This window comes from Mytilus trossulus, chromosome 10, assembly GCF_036588685.1.
Source record: "Mytilus trossulus isolate FHL-02 chromosome 10, PNRI_Mtr1.1.1.hap1, whole genome shotgun sequence".
NCBI lineage: Eukaryota > Metazoa > Mollusca > Bivalvia > Mytilida > Mytilidae > Mytilus > Mytilus trossulus.
The window spans coordinates 56819243-56841567 of NC_086382.1; the positions used below are offsets into that span (position 1 = coordinate 56819243).

The following is a 22325-nucleotide window of genomic DNA, read 5'->3' on the forward strand; positions in this document are numbered from 1 at the left end:
TTTAGTCCCCTCTCTGTAAAAGAGCGAAATATTTATGTACAAAATCCTTTTAAAAGAGGGACAGTCAAACTCATAAATCGAAAATAAACTTACAACGCCATGGCTAAAGAAATAAAGACAAACAGACAAATAATAGCACGTATTACAAAACATATAAAACTAAAGAAGAAATTAAGCAACACGAACCCCACCAAAAACTAGGGGTGAGCTCAGGTGCTCCGGAAGAATAAGCAGATCCTGCTCCACATGTGTCACCCGTCGTGTTGCACATGTATTAACAAATCTGGTTATTAGTACGACAAGATACTGTTTGTCAGTTGCCAATATCTGAAACAGGCTCTGTTGATGAAATACACATGTAACTGCTATAGAAAAATTCAAGAAAACATTCAGGCAACAAATTAATAATGAGTACTGATGGGACGACCAAGGCACGGAAACTCTTAAATCATATGTTAACTTTCATGTTTCAAGCCAGAAACTATCTTTCCGTGAAATTCAAGTGTTTATAAACATAACATATATAATGCCCATCAGAATGTATGTTGGTTAAAATTTTCTTTTCGTGCCTTTAAAAGTCGTCAAATCAGTTAACTTGACACAATAAAAAGTCAGTTTTCGCAGTAAAGCAGGAATTCTAGTCCATATGACATCGATAAATTTTAAACAAAAATTCTTCATAATAAAATATAGATTATTACTTAAGTCTACCTAAAAATGATAAAAGTGCAAAATATATTCACGGTTAATGGAGATGATGCAAGCAAACATGATTTATTCGAGATATGAAGTGCATACATATATAGTATAAGTGTTTAATTGTTGTCATTTATTTCTTCATGGTTGTTATAATAGTGACTGATCTAGTGTTATTTTCCTTCTGGCCTGGAGATTTGTATACCAGGTAAGATGTTAACTTTATAAACTATTTTGACAATATTACACGACTTTAAATAAAAGTATTTTCACGAGTGAAAAATAACTGTCACATTCCTGACTTGATACTGGCATTTTCAGTGGATTGTTGTTTCCTTTTCGGTAAATAGAAAATATTTCATGCATGTTTTGAGAAAAATAATAAACGAGAAATATTTCAATTTTTTTTTTTTTATAAAAGATAAGAGACATACTTGGTATATTATCAAATCCAGGTTAAATCATATACAATTTTCGACATAAGTAAATGCCTGTACCAAGTAAGGAACCCCCTCCCTATATCCTGGGTAGGAAACCCCCCTTTTGAAAATTACTGGATCCTCCCCTGACGTCTTTGTTGGACAATCAACAAGTCACATTTGCTTGAGTCTTAGATCCTGTTTAACTGATCGACGCAAAGAGGTGTTTTGACAATGATAGCCGAAATTTGCTTGGACAATACCGACTCCATTGACGCACTATCATAAAACTTCAGTCAATTTTATCTTTAATTCATTCTACAGTACATCATGGTATACTTAAAAGTATTCTCGACTGATTAATTGTTGTTCGATTTTCGAGCAGTATCAAATATCTCATGCATGTCCAAGACGAGAAAATAATGTATGAAAAGGTCAGGTGAATTTTTTTTTTAAATCACGAACTTAAACTTGATACATAAATTAGAAGAACATAAGAATAAAATAAGCTAAAATATTATTTAAAATATTAATAGGTTATGGAAGTGATTTTCGAGATATTTGTTTTGTAGAAATGGCGGTTAAAGCCATACTTTGACTTTTTCCTTATATTTAGGATTTTACATTATATTGTTTTCTAATCGTTGACAAAATAAATCTAGAATCTGCATAAACTTTGTATATGACCTCTTAATATGAGCTATTGAAGTCTTCAATGAAAATAAATAGTATTTGATATGGGGCAAACTAATTGACGCTGTATCGTAGATGAAAAAAAAACAACTAAGGATTCCGAAGTTCTTAGACAGACACTGACTTTTTTTTTGTAAAAAGAACATGACAGGACGAATCTTACAGTGATTAATAATATTTTAAAATTGATGCTCATTTATTGTAATTCAAATCTAGATAGACAGTAAATCTTTCGCGATCACGACTGACAGTGGTCTGTTAATGTAACTCAGTTTTGATTACAATCTAAATATGTTATAATATTAATTAGATAAAACATGCACTCGAACCTTCATTTTACTTACTGTGCTTATTCATAAGAAGAATAAAACAAAGAAGTCACAAGAAAAAGCTTGAATAGATTATGCATTGCACGTGACATTTATAAATTGATAGATTTGTGGCAATAAGGATAATTTGACTGTAAACAAGAAATTATTTCGTTGTAAAGATGATTTTTCATATTTGTCCTACTACCTTAAATCGGTTCAAAATAAGTTTGACAATTTTATCTTAAAAACAATCAGCGATGTCTTTTTAACATCATATAGCACTTTCAAAAACATCATGTAACACCTGAAGGTTTTAACCGTATTTGAATGTTTTGTAAAAAGAAATGTTTTGATATAATTTGCATATATTAGATGTTATTATATGATAGTGCTTGTAAAATCATAACGTGAACTTATAGTGACATGTGTGTTACATTCTAAAAATAAATTATGTAAAACCTTACTAAGTAATAACAATATGTTCTAGTAGTAAAATCTAGCCAATGCGAACGTCCGATTAAGATTTACTGTTGACCTAAAAATTAAATATATAACAATTTATGCATATTTAAATAATTATTGAATGCTAAGATTCACCTGGGTAACAAGTTTATGTCGCTTCTATGCACTAGTATTTATGTTTTATACGTTTGATGTAAATTATTTGTTTATGTCTCTTTACCATTATACTGTGGTTGTTGAGAATACATATATACATTCTGATGACACTGACATATTTTATAGGCAAGCATGAAATTTGATGACATTTTAAAACACATCGGTGAGTTTGGATACTACCAGAAACGTCTCTATTTGTTGCTATGTTTACCAGCTATCAGTACGGGATGCTATATGATGATGTTGGTCTTTGTTATGCATGCTCCAAAACACAGGTACGAATTTAAAATTATATAATTTTATGTTATGCTTATAATTTTGATATCATGAGTAAGAGGATAAATAGATTGGTGTTAAATGTTCAGCAACAAATATTACATGGTTATATCAGGTGGGAACTATTTCAATTTCATATCATATGAAACCTAAGTAACTGTTTTACTACACCAACACGCGGAGACAGATTTTAAACGTGCAAGGCAGTAAGATAACAGTACGCAGATAGATAGACCCTGAGACATAAATTATAAACAGCAAAATAATATTGATTGATTGTTGGTTGCTTACAACCAGTGGCAAATATGTCATGCATGTTCAGGACGACACTTAGATAATAAGTTTTCTCTCTAAATCTTAATGCTGCTTAATAAGCAAGGAAGTAGCAATATAAAACTACAAAAACATCTCCACTCAGCACCAATTAATCAAATGATAATTTTCCTCAAGTGGAGACGACACATGCACATGTAGCAATCTTAAGCTAGTTTTGAGATTTCAAATTTCCCCACCAAATTCTTTTTTACTCAAAGAAATAGCAGACGCAATGAGTGATTATAAGCTGGGTCAACAAACCTGATCAGTAAAATAGACTGGTTAACTTTGTCAATATTAATATCGTAATATGAGAGATGCTTTGATAATGAGTACCTATATAATCTTAATACAATTTTATAAAAACAAAATATATGTTGACATTTATTATGTCACGGACAAATGGTATGTATTACCTATCAAGCTCACATTTGCTTGCATACAACAAGGTAAGAATTTACTATGCTATAGCCTTGAAAAATGAAAACAAAAGTATCGCAATGAACAATCATAGTATTTTAGTTCTTCATCGTTTTTCTGTAATGGAATACATCATATTCTCTCAGTTTAATTTTTAAATTTGTTGAAAAATAAACATATATATTACTGTTGTATTGGAGCTATTACCTGCTACCATGGTTTGGCATCCACTAACAAATTTTTATAAATAGGAAAAGAATGAAATACTAGTGGAAAAGTTTATTAGTTATATATGTCAATTTTATGAAGAAAATACAGCATTTAAAAAGTAAAGTAACAAAAATAACCAAACTCCGCGTACAATTTTAAACGGAAATTTCCTAAGCAAATCACAAAATCAAAAGATCACACACAATCTAAATGATAACAAATGTCATATCCCTGATTTGGTACAAGCAGTTTCTTATGTTGGAAATGATGGATAAAACTAGGTTTTATGGCTAGCAAAATATCTGACGTGTATAATAGTCGGTTAAAATTCCATTATATAGACAACGATGTGTGAACAAAACAAACAGAAACTATAGGTAAAATTGTCAAAAATATGGAAATAGCTGTTGTGTAATTATCTTTATCACTCAAAAACATGCGAATATGTCAACAAAGATAAACAGATAGGCATATTGATTAAGCATATAAGCAAAACATGAAGGACAAGAATACAAAAAAAATACCATTGCCCAATAACACAATGACGGGATGTATAAGTACTGATCCATGTCAAATTGATATTGACAAAAATATACTTAACAGTTAAAAGCAATAATTTACAAAGACAACCAAAAAGGATACTATAAAACATTATTACAATTATAAGCAACGTCAGTACATATTATATATACCCCAAAACTATCGTGTATTCGTTGTTGATTTGATACGGAAAATTTACCGGCATGGTCTTGGTATCTTCCAATGATTATTTTTTTTATAACAAAATACTCCTGCTTTCTTTAATAAATAGCATTGTAGATTATTATTAAAATTTCAGATGTCAGATACCTGGTATGAACAATGATACCTATAATGTACAGAACAACCAGCATGCCAGTAAAATTAACAAAACAATTCCGCCCTCCCATGATGAGATACACAAGTATGATCGCTGCTATTACTACCAGTACAGAAATAACACCAGAGACAGGGTCAAATGTTCTAAATGGGTGTATGATACCAACACTTTCACTGAAACTTTTGCTTCAAAGGTTTGTGTCATAGTTATTTCTATCTTATAGATTATTTGGAATCGCTTCAGTGGTTTCTTGGTATAAGCTTGATCAACAAGCTGCTCAGTAAAATATGATGTCCTCCAGTGTTGCAGAATGTGGGTTTGTTTCCTAATGGGATCAAACAATAGACATGAAAATTGGTATTTGCTACTTTCTCAGCTGAGTACGTGAGATTTAAGAGGAAGCCTAGTCGTCTCGAATAAGGAACCCAGATAGAATGATATAATGTGAACTGTTACCCTATAAACTAGCACATCAACATCAGCAGGGTTCATATTCATAACCTATTTACAGGATCGTTTCCTAAAATGAATGTCATATTGCTTCTACATTGACAATATACACCGAAATCCCCATTGTCCTCGAACTCATTTGCAATTTCGCATTCAATTGTCGAGTAAGGTCAAATGAATTAGTTCAGCTTACAAAAAATGATTATATGATATAAGGCAATACTTAATGCACTACAACAAATAAAAAAATATCGAAAAACAAGAGAATTTGTTTTTGTCGAGAATATTTAGTTAAGATTTTTGACCGTTTAAATAATAAAGGGTCAATGTTGAAACTATTAAATAAGGAGAACATGGTTCATTCTACCTTATGATTTGAAACATATTTTATTCATTAAGATATGAAAAGGATTGAGCAACAGGCACAGCTTATAAAAGCTCTCTCCATAATACATGTACAAGGTATGATTCAATTACAACAACTGTATTTAAGATAATGCAGTTTAGTGGAACATGCATGCTACCTGTGAGCACACACGAGCAAAATATGTTAACAGTGTTACTTAATAAATGCAAAGTATAAATAAATATATAGGCAATTAATCATCAGTTATTTAAATTACCTTGAAACATGCAAATATCCTTTATAAGTCATTAGAAATATATATATGGCTTGAAGGAGACACTACGCTTGCTACCGACCGTGCAAGGGCTGTATAGCCAGTCAAGGTCGTTAAAAACTTCCATTTGTTGTAAGCTTGCTTAGTGGAATAAATGAATTAACGTTGGAGTGTAGAAAAAAAAATAAAAAATAAAAAATAAAACTAGATGAAACAAAAATTAAGTAAGTTTCAAACAAAACGTTGAGTGTCACTGATATATTTCTGAACAGATTTAAAAATAGCAATATTCATATCATATGATAATAATCTGTTTCCAAAAAGTAGTAATTCGATATTTATGTCAACATTATCAACAATGGAGTAAATGGAATCAAGAAGGATCTGTCTTACATCATTATACTTAGGGCAAATAAAAAAGAAATGTTTGTTATCCTCAACAGGATGGTTACAGTTTGTGCAAAAAGTGTTCTCAGATAAGAACTGATTAAATAAATGAGATTTAAGGTTGCTAGCATTATTTCTGAGTTGACAATGACTTATATTAAGTTTCCTTATCCCATAGTTGAAAGGTTTAAATATATCATCAGTCCTATAAAACTTATCCAGTCCACTTCTAAATATACCCAAACTTGGTGACTTTTGTAAACTCAAAGGAAGACTATTCCAAAGTCTTATAGTGGAAGGAATGAAACTATTAAAATAAGAGCTAGTTCTAGCAAGAGGCGGGTGAAAAGTGTTATTTTCATTCCTCAAAGTATAAGGGGTTTGTCTGGGAAGATATGGCTGGATTAACTCAAATAAGTATGCAGGTGTCATCCCATTTAATATTTGATAGAATAGTATAAGCTTATGTTTATTACGTCTATTCTCCAGAGTTTCTAAACCTAATTCAATATAAAGTTTTTGTCTCTGGAGGAATTATATTCTACCTTAAGATAGCGATGTAATTATTCTTTCATGAGTGACACGAAATTCATAAAATAAATATAATTGGAGTAAACTTATACACATAAACGTTATCCCTATAATAATAAGGTGCGTATTTGCAGATGAACTTTGTTTGCGATGACGCAATCAAAAGATCACATGCTCAGATGATATTTTATGGTGGAGTTCTTGTTGGTGATGTGTCATTTGGTATATTGTCAGACAAGTAAGAACATTTAAATAGAGAGAGAGAGAGAGACCGATAAGACAGACAGACAGACAAGACAGACAGACAAACAGAGAGACAGATAAAGATATTTACAAAACAGTTGATCAATTTAATTGTTAAAAAAAGTAGAATTTTGACAAATTCTTTTTTTATCCCCTCACTACTTCTACAACTTTATAAATTCAATCGTATAAATATTGCAATCTTAACGTATCTATTGAAACCTGCTTCAACTTACTAGATAAAAAAAACAGCAAAACATAGCTTGTATAGAGTGTGTAACAAGACAACGAATGATAGAAAATACAATTTACCCTGATAGAAAAAATAACAATTCATTTCTATTTTCAATTTGCTTTCTTGTTACAGAATTGGCAGAAAGAAAACGTTTTTGTTATCAACCATTATAACATTAGCAATGGCTGTTGGTGTTGCATTCTCACAGACCTTTTATGTATTTGTAATACTTGAGTTCATGATTGGTGCTGCACATCATGGTGGATTTATGATCTGTTGTGTCATGAGTATGTATGCATATGATAAAAGGAGATGTTATATATAAACGTCTATGAGCAACCCAATAGAAAAACTAAAAATCATTTAAAAGTCAACAATCAGTACTCAGCCAAATACATAGATCTTTAAATCGAGAATCAAACTAACTTTTGAATAAATAAAGAAAAGAATAATAATAACATACATCAACATTATATAAACAAAATGACAAAAACAATTATATTGATACGTGATATGACCACATGAACACGTGAACATGTTCGTTCCTAGTATGCCATTACTCTAATTTGTGTTTCCTTATTGTTCATGTTTGCTTATGTGCTATGTCTAAAGAGTGTCTATATGGGTTTTTTTTATTTTTCATTGGTGACATGGTTGTTTGTTTTTATGTTGATTAATATGATAATACCATACTGAGCGCTGTGCCCTTGTTTTGGACATTTCAACATATATTGTCTGTTTGGTTTGCTCACACATTGTTGTCAATAAATAAAGGCAACACTAGAATACCGGTGTTCAAAAGTCATAGACCGATTAATATAACGGAATTATATGTGACTGTTGAATAAGCAAAATGTTTATCTAGCTATAAAACCAGGTTTAATCCAACATAAGGAAAAGCCTGTACTAAGTCAGGAATGCGACAGTTGTTTTCCATTGGTTTGATGTTTTTGAGTTTGATTTTGCCATTTGATAAATAGAGTTTAATACATGACAAAGTCCGTATTGCATGCTATATCATGCTGGAAAATCAGTAGCACATGTTGCATCATGTTGTAAAATCCGTATACATGCTTTAGGCACGAGGGGTGATATTCGCTTTATCATATATTTAAACTGTTCTGATGTCGGTTGTATTTTTTATGGTTTAACGTCTCATGCCAAACAATGGCGTCATTCAATGAAAACATTTTGCTATTTAATCCTCGGGATAGTATTTGAAAGAGATATAGAAAGGATGGGAAGCTTTGCATAAATTAAAACCTGGACTTCATGTCAATTTAGTGGGAAACACTACTGTCATAAATGAGAAATCCGAATAGGGGTGTGATAAAGGGTAGACATGCGATAAAGGAGTATGATAAAGGGTGCGCATCAAAGATGAGCGATACAGATTAAACAGCAGGCTATTTATCAAATATTTAAAACTACTGTATTTACTTCTAAATATATGATTAGAGACTATATTTAATTTCTCCTTGGAAACGGTATTGTTTTCCTTAATTTGATTTTTAAAGAAATTATAATCGAAGTATTTTGTTTCTGGGGTTTAGTTGTCTGTTGCTGAATTATTTGATCTTATTTTCCCATTTTCCTTTTGAAACCTTAAAATGATTTTGAAATGAATGATTATTGGTAAATCCAATTTCATTCTCAGGTTTTTTACGAAATACTTTACTTTTCAAATCCATTATAGTATTAAACTGACTTTTACGAAACGCAGTGTTTATATGATTATTAATTTTAAGCTGTTGACAAGTTAACAAAAATCATTATGCAAAAGTGAAATAGACATAATCGACTCATACACATATATTTTCTCTATTTTTCTCCAAAGGTTTGGAATATGTTGGACCGTCTAAGAGGGTCCTTACTGGAATTCCTATACATATCTTCTTTGCGTTTGGTATAATGTATATAGCATTAATGGGATATATTTTGCGTAACTGGTTTTATGTACAGCTGGCAGTCGGTGCTCCATTTGCAGTTTTCTTATTTTATTGGCGGTAAGTTTACGAATACAACATGTACATTGTTAAAAATAATTAGTCAATTTTGTCTACAGGAAGTATAATAATCATTTTGTCCAATATATTCATAGCTACATCTATGACTTTTACGCATTTTATGGCTTCTTTGTAGGTTTTATTAAGACACCATAGTTTACTTTTGTTCTCCATTTAAAACATAAGTACATGTGTAGGAAAGTGTTTTTGAAAGTTAATTCTGATAAAAAAAAAATAGAATAAGAGAATACCCAAAATGTCAGAGCATAAACAAATATCAAAAGTCTCAAATACTCATGTCATTACAAAACTTAGACGCTTTCAACTATTGAGTAATAGTTCAAAATAATATATACCATCTGCATAATAATTGAATTGTTTTTTAAATTTCTCATAGGATGATCCCAGAATCATCTAGGTGGCTATTAAGCATGGGCAAATATGATGATGCTGAAAAAATTATACAAAGAATAGCAAAAGTAAACAAGAAAAAGATCCCATCTAGAATGATAGATGAAAAGACATTGGAGAATCCAAAGACGGCTAACGTGTATCACTTATTTTCTACATTGGAAATGACTAAAAGAACGATCATACTTCTATGGAACTGGTAAATTATCATTGAATTTCTGTTAGATTAGTGCGAAAAATGTAAAACATGCATATTCAATGTTACAAAGATGTCAATAGGCATAGGTTTCTGTATGCTCATAAAGATATTAAGTATTATTGGAAACACATGTAACTTAAGGGAACTATTAACCAGAATTCAGATGACGCGGAAGAAAACACTATTAATTCTATAGATTTGTTTTCTTTTCGGATTTATCTTTTTATTGAGTAATTTACATTACTTGTCGGAACTTTATGAATTACTCTCCAAAATATTTTGATAGTTTTTAGATTGTCTTTTTTTTTTCTCCTTTTAACCATGTTGTTGTTATTCAAAATCTGTTGATTCATATACTTTATATGGAATGATTGCCAATGAAACATGTATACACCTATGTATATAAGATTTGTATCTCTTCTTTTCTTTTTCTTTTCTTTTCTAAAATGAATTGAAATAATAATTTTACCATCGTTCACAGCAATTAATAAACACATTATTTATTTGTAGAATTATTTGAAATTCATTTAAAAAGTATTCAAAACTTTTTTTCAGGATAGTGATTGCTATGGTTTACTACGGAGTAACCATGCATACCGGAGGCAATATTGGTGGAAATTTTTATCTGAACTTTTTCATACTAGCTATCGTAGAAGTTCCTGCTAAATTGCTTGTTATGGCAACATTAAACCGTGCTGGAAGAAAAAAGATCCATTGTTTCTGTATGGTTGTTGGAGGTGTAGCTTGTATATGTACAATATTTACAGTTCTATATGGAGGTGATGGTAAGGTGATATTCATTACAATTAAATTGCTGCATAAAAAATATATTTAATCTCATTAAAACGACAGAAAATACTAATTACAATGCAACATCGCTTGTAAGGTTCATTTTGATCGGATAACGTCACCAATTCCAAGACATCAAGTCACGATTGATGATATAAAACTACGAGCAAGCGCAAACGACGAACACCATACTTTAAATATTTATATATAATTTTAAATATTTGTATATAATTTGACGTGGTTGTCTGTCAGTTTCATTCAAATTGATAAAAAAATTAATCAAATGAAAAACTGACGGCCTGATATAACGTGGTCAATTTCCTGTTTAAAAAACTTAACATTTTTCGAAAAAAACTAAGGATTTTCGTATCCCAGGCATAGATTACCGTAGCCGTATTTGGCACAACTTTTTGGAATTTTGGATTATCAATGCTCTTCAACTTTGTACTTGTTTGGCTTTATAAATATATAGAGTGAAGCGTCATTGGTGAGTCTTATGTAAACGAAACGCGCTACTAAATTATAATCCTGGTACCTTTGATCACTAAATATGTTTAAAAAATGAACGAAAATCAATTATGTAACTTAGCAATAAACGATAGACACAGAATTACAGGCTCCTGACTTGGAACATGCATATACAGAATGTTGCAGAGTTAAACTAGTTTGTTGGCGACAAATCATCTCTTTGCCTGAGCTTACGGTGATTATATCTGCTTGTTTTGCTCATATGTTGATTTAAAATTAAAGGAACTCGGTGTGTCTGTTATACAACTGAAAGGTTGAGTTTGATATAAAGGAAGGTTTAATTCACCCTGTTTTACATCAGGAAATACCTGTACCAAGTGACAGTTGTTTTCCTTTCGTTTGAAGTGTGTGAGATTTGATTTTTACATTTGATCAGAAACTGTCCGTTTAGAATTAGGGTTTTTTTGGAGGGAGGGAGGGAGGGTATTTTGCTATTAAACTTTTTACATGTTTGTTAGAATCCGTAATTTTGATTTGATGTGGGTTCGTGGTTGAGACCGATGGAGTCAGTGCTGAAGGTCCAGGGATCGCATTTGACTCTGCGAGCTGTAAATTTCAGTACATTCTTAAGAATAATGTTCAATCTCCCTCGCACTTCTCTGGTACGCAGACAGAGATTTAAAGTAGGATGGTTACTTTGGTGGACAGGTTGGTCAAAGTTGTCCACTATTTTGAACTGGAAATCAATTCACTGATATATCTTTCATTTGTCTGTTCCTGTTGAGTGTTCTGGTGTTTCTTTCCGAGTACTTCGGCTTCCTCCACTATAATAACAGACTACCTTTGTTTTTGGCTGGGAATTGTCCTTGTAAATATTGTTGTAAATACGTTAGTGACACATCTTCAATAATCCCAAAAGGGAGTGTTCACGGACTCTAATGTACCCTCGCAGCTCTGGAAGAGCGCTCCGTATAACGGAGGGATCTACCAGATCATACACATACACACATAGATTATTTGACAACAATCTAAAGACACTTCAATATGAAGTTTTATTTCCGTATTAAATATATATGATATAACTGCATGTGCTATTAGCAAAAATGTTAAAATATTCCTTAGGAATATTTTATGATTTTTCTATCGGTTGTAAAAGCTTGGAATTTTAAAAGGGAATTCGCCGACGATTTAACAAACCAGTTATGTTATAAAAAGAAACTTTTTATTCCTACACAATTTATAAGATACTATAACTATGCAATCTTTGTGATGGAATCTTTTTTACCTTGCTACATTTCAGAATTGCAACCATTAACTCTAACTTTAGCCATCATTGGGAAAATGGGTTCAGCTGCAGCTTTTGGAATTATTTATGTATATTCTATGGAGCTATATCCTACTGTGGTCCGAAACAGTGGAATGGGTTTAAGCTCCTGTATTGCAAGAATTGGTGGAATGGTGGCTCCATATGTAGCTCAATCAGTATGTTATTCTTTAACCAAGACTGAACGCAAAGATATGGTTGAATGTGTTTTTCTATTTATATTTAATTTATTCGTATAAGTTAAAGTAATATTCACCCTAGCCACGTGTTTCATGTTGATACTGAATGTTTATTGATAAGAATTTCTTCAACATATTTATAAGAAGTTTCTTTTGGAAGCATTTTATGAATAAGGAGATTAAATACAGATTATACTTGTCATGTAGGTCCTATTACTGGAAAGTCCGTTATCAAATTCATATACAGTGAGCGGAGATTGGTGTATTTACAGGCTTATCATGCCATATGGTATACACTACCAGGGTTTCCCCTGGGTCAATTATTATTTCCGCCACCTCTTTCGCCAAAACAATATATTTTTCGCCACTTTATTATTTTTTTCGCCAATAAGATGACTATATTTTTCGTTTATAATTTACCTTTTTTTCTATGAGGGAGCCAATTTACTATTGATAATAAAGAAGATATAAGACCTGGAATATAACAAAATTAATGGCCATGTTTTGATTATATAATACCAGTATAGTTTGTAGGGAAAGTTTCTTTAAAAGAAAAATACTGATGTGCCCTTTTGTACTAAGAAGTGTTTTTACAACAAACGAAAAGCTTTTATCACATGAAATTGATCCCTCATTTCATGTAAAGTCATAACATTAAAGGGCTTCTCTCATTCGAGGGGTTGTTCCCAACCTTTGGGGTAGATTTCTTCATAACGACAGTTCTTGACCATCGTAAATGAAAAAGTTGAGATGTAAAACTATGCTTGAAACACACGTGTCACTCAAACGACTTTAAAGTAGTCTCCCTAATCAATTACCTTCATTAAAGTCAAAGGATAACTAAAGATTGAAATCGGTGATTTTCTTGCTTTCAAACAGTTTTCGTCCCAACAACAGCTTTCTTTTCTAAACTAGCTTCAAAAGCTTCAAAAGAAGAGGAGACGTCAAAAGTTTACTTCAAACAAGTGCGTCGCAAAGCGGTAAATTAATTTCTGTATGTGACATTTAGCGGAAGCCATTTAACCATATCATTTTGTCAAACAATTCAATCAACACCTTTATTATTTAGTCCTTTGTTGTCGATAGCTATAAAATGCAATCAGCTGATTATTGATTTTCTTAATGAGGTCAAGGTGAATTCCGAGTATTTACTGATCGGGTAAAGTCCGAGAAACTCGAAAAAAGTAAATAAACAAGATGGAGGAAAATAAATCGTTCTATACTTCTTTCGTCAAATTCTTTCGCAAATGACGAATTTTTATCGCCACAATTATTATTTTTTCGCAAATTGCGAAAACGCCAGCGGAAACACTGAGTACTGATAAAACATATCGCATATATTTTATTTTATAGGCTGACGTTGTTGGAGGCAAATTTGGACAAGCTTTACCATTAGTTATATTTGGTGGTTGTTCCGTTTCAGCGGGGCTACTTTGTCTTATCCTTCCAGAAACCTTGAATAGGAAATTACCTGAAACAGTAAGAGAAGCCAACGATTTTACAAAGTGAGTTTGTTTATATTTTTCGTTCATTTTAAAGAAGTAAGATATTCAAATTGCATTTTTCATAAAGGACACTCCATTACATAAAAAAAGAAAAAAAATCTTCTGATATCAATACACATTTTGGAGTTCTAAAACTAGCTGTTAATGTAATAAAAAGATAACAATCATAAAAAAAATTTAATAGATATGAATCGTTTACAAAGGTTGCATATTATAACAGTGTTTAGCATTATAACAGATGAAGCGATTCAGAAATAAAGTTTATTCACTTCAAATGTTAAATTTCTTAATTCAAATGTTAAACCTGCCTCTCATGTATATATGTCCATTTTACATCATTCATACATATGTGTCCTATATATACCAGGGCTGGTGAATTTCTTTATACTAAAGCTTTTTGAACACAGACATCTTTATCTCCTATTTATCAAGAATATATGAACACATACACCCTGTTTCGCCAACACAATCAACATAATATGTTCAGTGAACCGCAATGTGGGGACAAAAATATTTGATACCCATTCTAGATGGCTGCAACAGGGTTCTGATTCATCAAGTAGCCTCGGTAAAAAACAAACATTTGAGAAAGTAAATATAGATAAAATTTTATCAATAGCATGTTAAAATGACGAAATATCGTGGTGCATGTTGGAACATTTAGTGCATTTGCTGAGGTCTTGCTATGTTTTGCCATCCATAAAAAAAAAAGCGTGCACTTAACTGCATTTACTAGTGTTTTGCTATTTTTGCCATCAATGAAGAAGCGGAGACTTCATTCTTTTAAGATGTCTATGAACTATTTATTTGTTTTGATTTGTTTTGGATGTATTTCGTATGTCATATAAAAAAAAATCGTTCGCTTGGGTTTTTGTTTGTCTCCAGCACCGTACCATTTTATGTATTGATTGTGGGTGTTTTGACTATTTTGTTACGTCCAGTTTATATTGGTGGAGGAAGCCGAAGTGCTCGCAGGAACCATCGACCTTCGATAGGAACTGTACAATCCTAGTCAATAAAGATTGAAAATGAGTGCACCCGCACACACGAGGTTTGAACTCACAATCTGAGTGTTGAATGGGTAGTGATTACATAAGTATAACTACTTTTGTATAGACTACTTGCAAATGGCCACCGAGACCCCCGTTTATTTTAAATAATTTAAAAAAAACTATTTTATCCTTATCATTATATCAATGTATCTTCAGTTATAAAAAAAATTGTCAATTTACAAAGGTGGAAAAAGACATTAAAATGGTGATTGTCATCTTTTCATTTTTTTTATTTGTAGAAAATTAGACCTGGACGATGTCCACAAAGAAAAATTCACGTTTAAAGAATACCAGTCAAACACAGAAAAAGAAAAGGCGAAAGTGAAAGAAATTTACACTGTTTCAAACTGAAAATTTAAACAAATACTGTTAGATCCTAAGGCATAAAAAAGTAGAAATGTACATACATGCACACGTTTATATTATATTAATAATATTTTTTTATATTTTAATAAAATGAAATATTTACGCTGATCATTTTTAATTAGCCATGCTTATATGTATTTGTTTGTTGTTTTTCCCGCACGGATTATCACTTTTTCATAATTGTATTGAACTATTCAGTATTTTATATTGCAGAGTATTCCTAGTCATTTTATCTTGTGATAAGGCATTTACTTTCAGATCAAGTAATTGGTTTAACCTTCCCCCCCTACACCACCACCTCCCAACCCAGAAAATGAAATTGTCGTCCTATAGCTATAATGACATAAAGCTATTAGAGTATAATACAGCCAATCTGTTACATTCGTGTCTATTTTAATAATTGTAACTTTAATATTTAAACACAATGTAGATTTTCCTCATCAAGTACCCATTGATCATAATGAATTCAACAATTGGATAACAACTGTCAAATTCCTGACTTGTTACATGCATTTTTTTATGTAAAAGTGTGTTTTCCCCTAAAAATGACGATTAAAGCAAACTGTGTATTTTTTCACTCAAAATAACAGAATGTAGGTATTGACACGAAAGACAATATACAATATTTTATTAGTACAAACGCTATTATAACAATTTGTTAAGGCTCAATTTAGTATATTTTGTAGAAACACATAAAATTAATAATAGTCAGAAAACAAATACAGCAAATGCAACCACTACTTTCTAAATATGATATTGATATTGAATATTATTAATGGTTTTGAAAAACAGTACTTCTAACTTTTGAGTACTCAACAATGTAATTTGAAGATCTCTGTGATAATTTTACTGACCTCCTGCTAAACAATGTTTTGTCTTAATGATATCATTATGAATAATTCTAAAATTTGAGTAGAGAATTTTTATTCCGATTCACCGTATAGAACGCCACGTGCGGGGTGTCGGCTAAGTTTGACATGGAGAGGCGACTTTGAAGCGAAGAAAAACTATCTTAGTAATAAGTTCAAGTATAAAAATTTCTTTTTTTTTTAATTCTTAGTACCATATAGTGTACTGCACGGAAGGAACTGAAACATAATATATTTCCTGCAAGCAGTAGCAATCGTTTTTAGTGCTCTATTTTCTCAAACACCTATATAAATATATATAATAAATATATCGTGGTTATGTGACTCTATTGTGCTGATTGAATTTGGGTCAATCTCAGATCTGCTTTCTAATTGTGACGTCACGTATAGAAGTGCAAATCAGTCTGTTTAGACTTCAATCTACACTCACTTTTTAATGTCATTGAGACAACTCTCCATCCAGGTCCCATTTTATAAAAGTTAACCATTATAGGTCAAGGTGGTGATTACGTAATATTATATAAAAACCTTTGAACACCATTGTAGAGTTTCTATTGGAACTCATTTATGAAGTTTGTCGTCGAAATTTTCCCTTTTGAATCAAGTATCAGGTATAATCATTTACATAATTAGATATCAGTAATTGTGACAAAAATTACAAAAACCTTACATGTCATACGACTAGAAAAAACAGCGTAATATCTTTATTAAAATTTGTACATGTTTGGTACAAAAGAAGCTTCAAAAGAACAAGTTTATACAAATCGTTTTTGGAATTCAGATTTTATTGTTTTTAGATAACGTTAATTTGTCGAAAACTGTTTTACACAATTCACCAATTGATTTTTAATATTTTAGCGAAACCCGTTGCTATTTTTTTTAATCCGCCAACTAAATCAGTTAATGTATCTCCGCTTTCCTTTTCTACGTTATTTCTTTCGTTAGCTCTTAATCCATCCAAAGACATCTTTTTATTGAATTCATCTTCCTTCTTTTTCATTTCTTCCTGTAATTCTTTTTCTTTCATTTCTAGTTTTCTTTTCATTTTCTTCTTTGATTCATCGAGTTTATTCTGCAGTTCGGCTTTTTCCAGGTCGGAAGCCATTTTTCGAGAAACCAAGGCATCTTCAAGTTCACTTTTTTCATTCATTTCTTGTTCAAGCGATTCCAGGTATTTACTTTCTACTTCATTTCTGGCATCTTCGATCTCTAGTTTCTTCTGCTTTTTCAATTTTTCCCTTTCAATCTGCATCCTTCTCTGCAATGTGATTTCAGCTTCTTGATACATTTCATTCGTATAACAGGAGTGGCCATTCTCATTACACATCGATTCGACCATTTCAAAAAAATCATTAACTTGCTCTCTCTTTGGTTGTCCAGTTGCATCATTGTTAAAAGAAATATACCTATTACCGCATTGTTGAAGGATAGTTTTAAGTTCTTTTGGGACTGTTTCCACATACTGATGTATTGACTGTTTCATTTTTGTCAGGTCATCCTTTCGAGTGAAAAGAACGATCATATATTTGAAAACACCATTCCCGAAATGGTTAACAAAATGCTTGACAGTATCTTGTTCTTCTTTTGTAAATCGACCGACACTCACAACAAGAACAACAGCATGCGGTCCTGGTGATGTCATTCCGATACATTTGATTATCTCCTTGGTAACAGTTTCATTCGTCACCTCCGTGTCAAATAAACCGGGTGTATCAACTACTACAACTTTCTTTTCGTTTCTAATAGATTCTCCTGGTTTACATTTGTCGGTAACCGAGGACCCCGAGGGCAGTGATCGGAACTGATCAAACCCTAAGAGAGTGTTTCCAGTTGCACTTTTTCCAGTCCCTGTTCGACCAATGAGTACGATACGAATTTCCCCATCTTCTTCAAATTTATTGTCAACACTAGTGACATCTTTATCACTTCTTTTTGTTACTCCATTTGCTACATCTGTTATTTCAACATCTTGGCTGGAAACTGTATCCACTTCTTCAAAATTTGCATCGTTTGTTTTATTCCTTGTGGTATGTGTCTCATAATTTCTGTGTTTATAAGATGCCTCAACGTCATTAGCACTACATATTTGTTTAGCCACCTTATCTATGTTGTCCGCTTTAAAGGCTGTTTCATTTGTATATGTTATATCTGTTGTTTCACTGGTTGCATCGTCAATTAAACCGACTACTTTATCCGTAACATCTGTTAACGTGTTGGTTGCTATTTCGGCTGAACGGACTACTCTATCGGCAACATCTGTTAACGCGTTAGCTGCTATTTCGGCTGAACGGACTACTTTATCGGTAACATCTGTAAACGTGTTAGCTGCTTTTTCGGCTGAACATACTACTTTATCCGTAACATCTGTAAACGTGTTAGTAGCATCGCCAACTGTTCGAACTACTTTATCAGTGGTATCTTTCAACGTATTGACTGTCTTGTCAACTGTACTATTTACGTGTTCGGTAACATCTTTAATCGTGTTGGCTGTTATGTCCAATGTACTGACTATTTTTGATACTGTCGTAAATGCATCATTAGCTTCACTAGATGAAGATTCTGAAAAAAATACAACGCAAATGATATCAGTATTGTACTATTGTCATATGAACTGGGAATTCTGTAATTATTTTTGGGGGAGGGGTTTACTTCGTATATCATTCTCAAGAATAGGTCAATTTTAAGTCCTCCATTTTGTACATATTCACGTGTAGGTTATTCGAGATGATCATAGTCAATTTGGCAGTCGTTAAAGACAAGGTAGTGTTAAATATAAAACAATGATTGTCTCAACAATATTTTTCCATTTTCTAAAGTTAACATGGTCCTTTTTTTTAAAGATGTTTTTAAAACTATGCAATACTTGGATACTGCTACAGATATATTGTTTTTGAAAAAATGGAGGATATTTATTTCAGAACCTTCAATCGACGTCACAAACAGTGAAAGGGTCCTAATTATTATTATTTGATAGATATAATTTTCGAATTTCAGCTATAATCAACGACTAAATCGTAGTCAACTGTGATAGCAATGATAATGATAAAAAAAATTAAAATGATTGTGGCGCGTTTAATCATTGATTATTTCTATTGCTTAAATAAAAACAAAATTAGAAGGCCAAATTCAGTAGGTAGTTTAAGAGCATTTATGACAAAATATCGTTTAAACTATGGACGTTTTTACTTAACCGATGTTTCTCTTCTAAAAGTCTTCCAAATCCGTTTAGACCGTTCTTTGTTTTGAAAACACTCACCAAGACATTTAAGTGATGTCCTATATTTTGAAAACATTTACCATAACTTTTCAGTAATACCATCTATATTTTGAAACACTTACTATGACTTTTCAATGATGATTTTTCATCTTCATCTTCACATTGAGAAGAAAATCGACATGACCGACATTTCTTCGAGTTAGAATGGTTGGGTGATGAACATCTAGTGCCAGACCACTCTGTAATATATATTATTGATTCAGATTATTCATTTGTTTGTTGATAAAGATGCCAATACGACAAATTGTTTTATTTCCAATTGATTACAAATTATGGTCAAAATCAGTACAATATAATAATCGATAAAAATAATATACATTCTATAGAACAGCAATCTTTGTTTAAACTTTATGAAAACAATAATCATACAAAAGACAAAAGAAACTGACAGATTGCAAGCGGCTTGAAAATGAGATGTATGGTATAAATCAGATATACAAAACAATAGCTATCAAGCCACGATAAACCAGATATGACCATTAGAGGGCGACAGAGAGTCTTTATCCATCGTTCTGGGTGGATCTAAGTTTTGAACGAGTTTAATCGGGACTACCGACTACACTAAATGTCCAGATATATCACCTGAGTTATAAAAAAAATATAGTTCTAGGTCGTCCTTGCAATGATCGTAGTTGTTTGACTTTTCAATTGTTTCAATTCGATCGCCTTGGTATATGAAAATGAAGATGTGTTTGCCAAGAGACCAAATGATACAGAAACAAACAATTTTAGATCATCAACAACGAAGAAAGGCCATTCCGCATAGTCAGCTCTAAAAGGCTCCGACAAATGTAAAACAATTCAAACGAGAAAACTGAAAGCATAATTAATGTACAAAAAAATGAATGTAACACAGCACATTCATGTATACAAAATGTGTATCTAAAAATAATTTGTCCACAAATCATTGTACAGAAATCTAAAGATAAAACACAAATAATACCTTTTATCACAGGCTTAGAATGTCCTACTGCTGTTCGTGGCACATTTTTAGAATTACAAATTTGACATCGTTTATGAGCTGGCTGATTGACGAAGGTACATTTAGGACAAGACCATTCTATAAAAAATAAACGAAAAATATAAAAATAAAAGATATTCATAATATTCATAACATCTTATCTATTTGTTTCAATTAACTTTTTAATTACTTATTATTGCCAATTTAAAAAGTAAATCAATCAAACTACATTTAATCACAATGCCTCGTTAACTTGCCTTTCTGTTCCCTATCCATGGCCTTACAATCCCCTTTAGTTGGACTTTTACTATCCGCTGATTGAGTTTCACATGCTTGACAATATATAGATTCGTCTTGATTTACCAAAGTACACACTTGACATATCCACATTGTCGTTTAATCTGAAAAAAATAACACATCTTATGTGTTTGCTGTATACACAATATTCAAACTTGAAATTCTTTCATTTAACTTTGATATAATTATCAATTTTAAATAAATATATTTTATGATAAAATTGAGAATGGAAATGGGGAATGTGTCAAAGAGACAACAACCCCACCAGATAAAAAAACAACAGCAGAAGGTCACCATGAATATACGTATACTGTAAAGTAGAAATGAGGGGCGACTGTTGCATTGATACACGTCTCGAAAGAAGACCGTGTTTAATGATAAAGAGTATAAATGGCTTTTCAAAATTTGACCTTTAGGGCACCTCATGATGTTTATTCCAAGAGCAAAGACGAACTAAAACTATAAACACCAAAGATCACTGTATACAAATACATCTTTTAAGACATGGATATGAAAAAGCTATCTCTCAAACACACGCACAAACACACCTACACAGACAGACAATACTTACGATTTTTTTTAAGTCGATCTATATTGTCCAAGTACATCAACCATACTGCCAAGTTGGGGTTAAGTATTTTTCTTGTCAAGAACAATAATTTGTTTTTAAATTATTACAGTGTTCTAAAGGGAACTTTATATAAAGTTCATTACGCCAACACTAAATTGTTTTCCTTATAAATAATTCTACTGTGAACAACAACGTTTTAATGACAGGGAAGAAAAACTGTCTATTGTAAAGATTATTATTGTTTTTTAAGTGGCGATGTACGTGGTGACGTGATACCCACTTTAAAAGACGGAAATAATTGTCTATACGTTGTTGTACATTTAAGGAAATAGAAATTTTCTTCGAAAAACTTGTGACTTTAACGTAATTTTCATATGTCACACGCTAGTCATTTTATATAAATATTCCGGTTAACTTTATTATAATCTATGTTTAACAATACAGTGTCAGGATGTAGCTGTAGTAAGATTTCGATCAATTACAGCCCGGAATATTTTATAGATATTTTCAATTGATAAATGATAGAGTACTTACATATATTATTTTTTGTAAAACTATAATTTGAAAATAAACGATGGCCTCCCTACATAAATTAATTTTTAGAATCATGTAAATATGTCTATGAGAATGACCAAATTTAAAAGAGCTGTTTATAATATTGATTAAATTTTATCATCACATCGAATTCAAACTTTTCAAATTAAATAAAAACAATATAATTCTTTCCGTCAACATTGAAAAAAATTGAGCTGTTAAAAATACAGGTAC

The 22325-nt window shown here is 31.5% G+C and overlaps 2 protein-coding genes across 2 annotated transcripts; one reads left to right on the forward strand and one right to left on the reverse strand.

The window, feature by feature from the left end:
- The first annotated feature begins 845 nt into the window (after window positions 1-845).
- On the forward strand, window positions 846-15684 carry LOC134688221 (organic cation transporter protein-like). The gene is made up of 11 exons (XM_063548707.1): window positions 846-904; window positions 2864-3012; window positions 4797-5010; window positions 6940-7043; window positions 7416-7570; window positions 9121-9289; window positions 9687-9899; window positions 10455-10684; window positions 12457-12638; window positions 14013-14164; window positions 15456-15684. Exons 2-11 carry the CDS (start codon window positions 2870-2872, stop codon window positions 15565-15567), a joined length of 1674 nt encoding a protein of 557 aa, XP_063404777.1. The 5' UTR covers window positions 846-904; window positions 2864-2869; the 3' UTR covers window positions 15568-15684.
- Window positions 15685-17139: 1455 nt separating this feature from the next.
- Window positions 17140-20819, reverse strand: LOC134688223 (uncharacterized; the record flags this gene model as incomplete). The annotated part of the gene is made up of 3 exons (XM_063548708.1): window positions 17140-19010; window positions 19791-19907; window positions 20672-20819. Coding segments are annotated over 3 exons (1992 nt in total), but the record flags the coding sequence as incomplete, so codon positions are not given.
- Between the last annotated feature and the right edge of the window lie 1506 nt (window positions 20820-22325).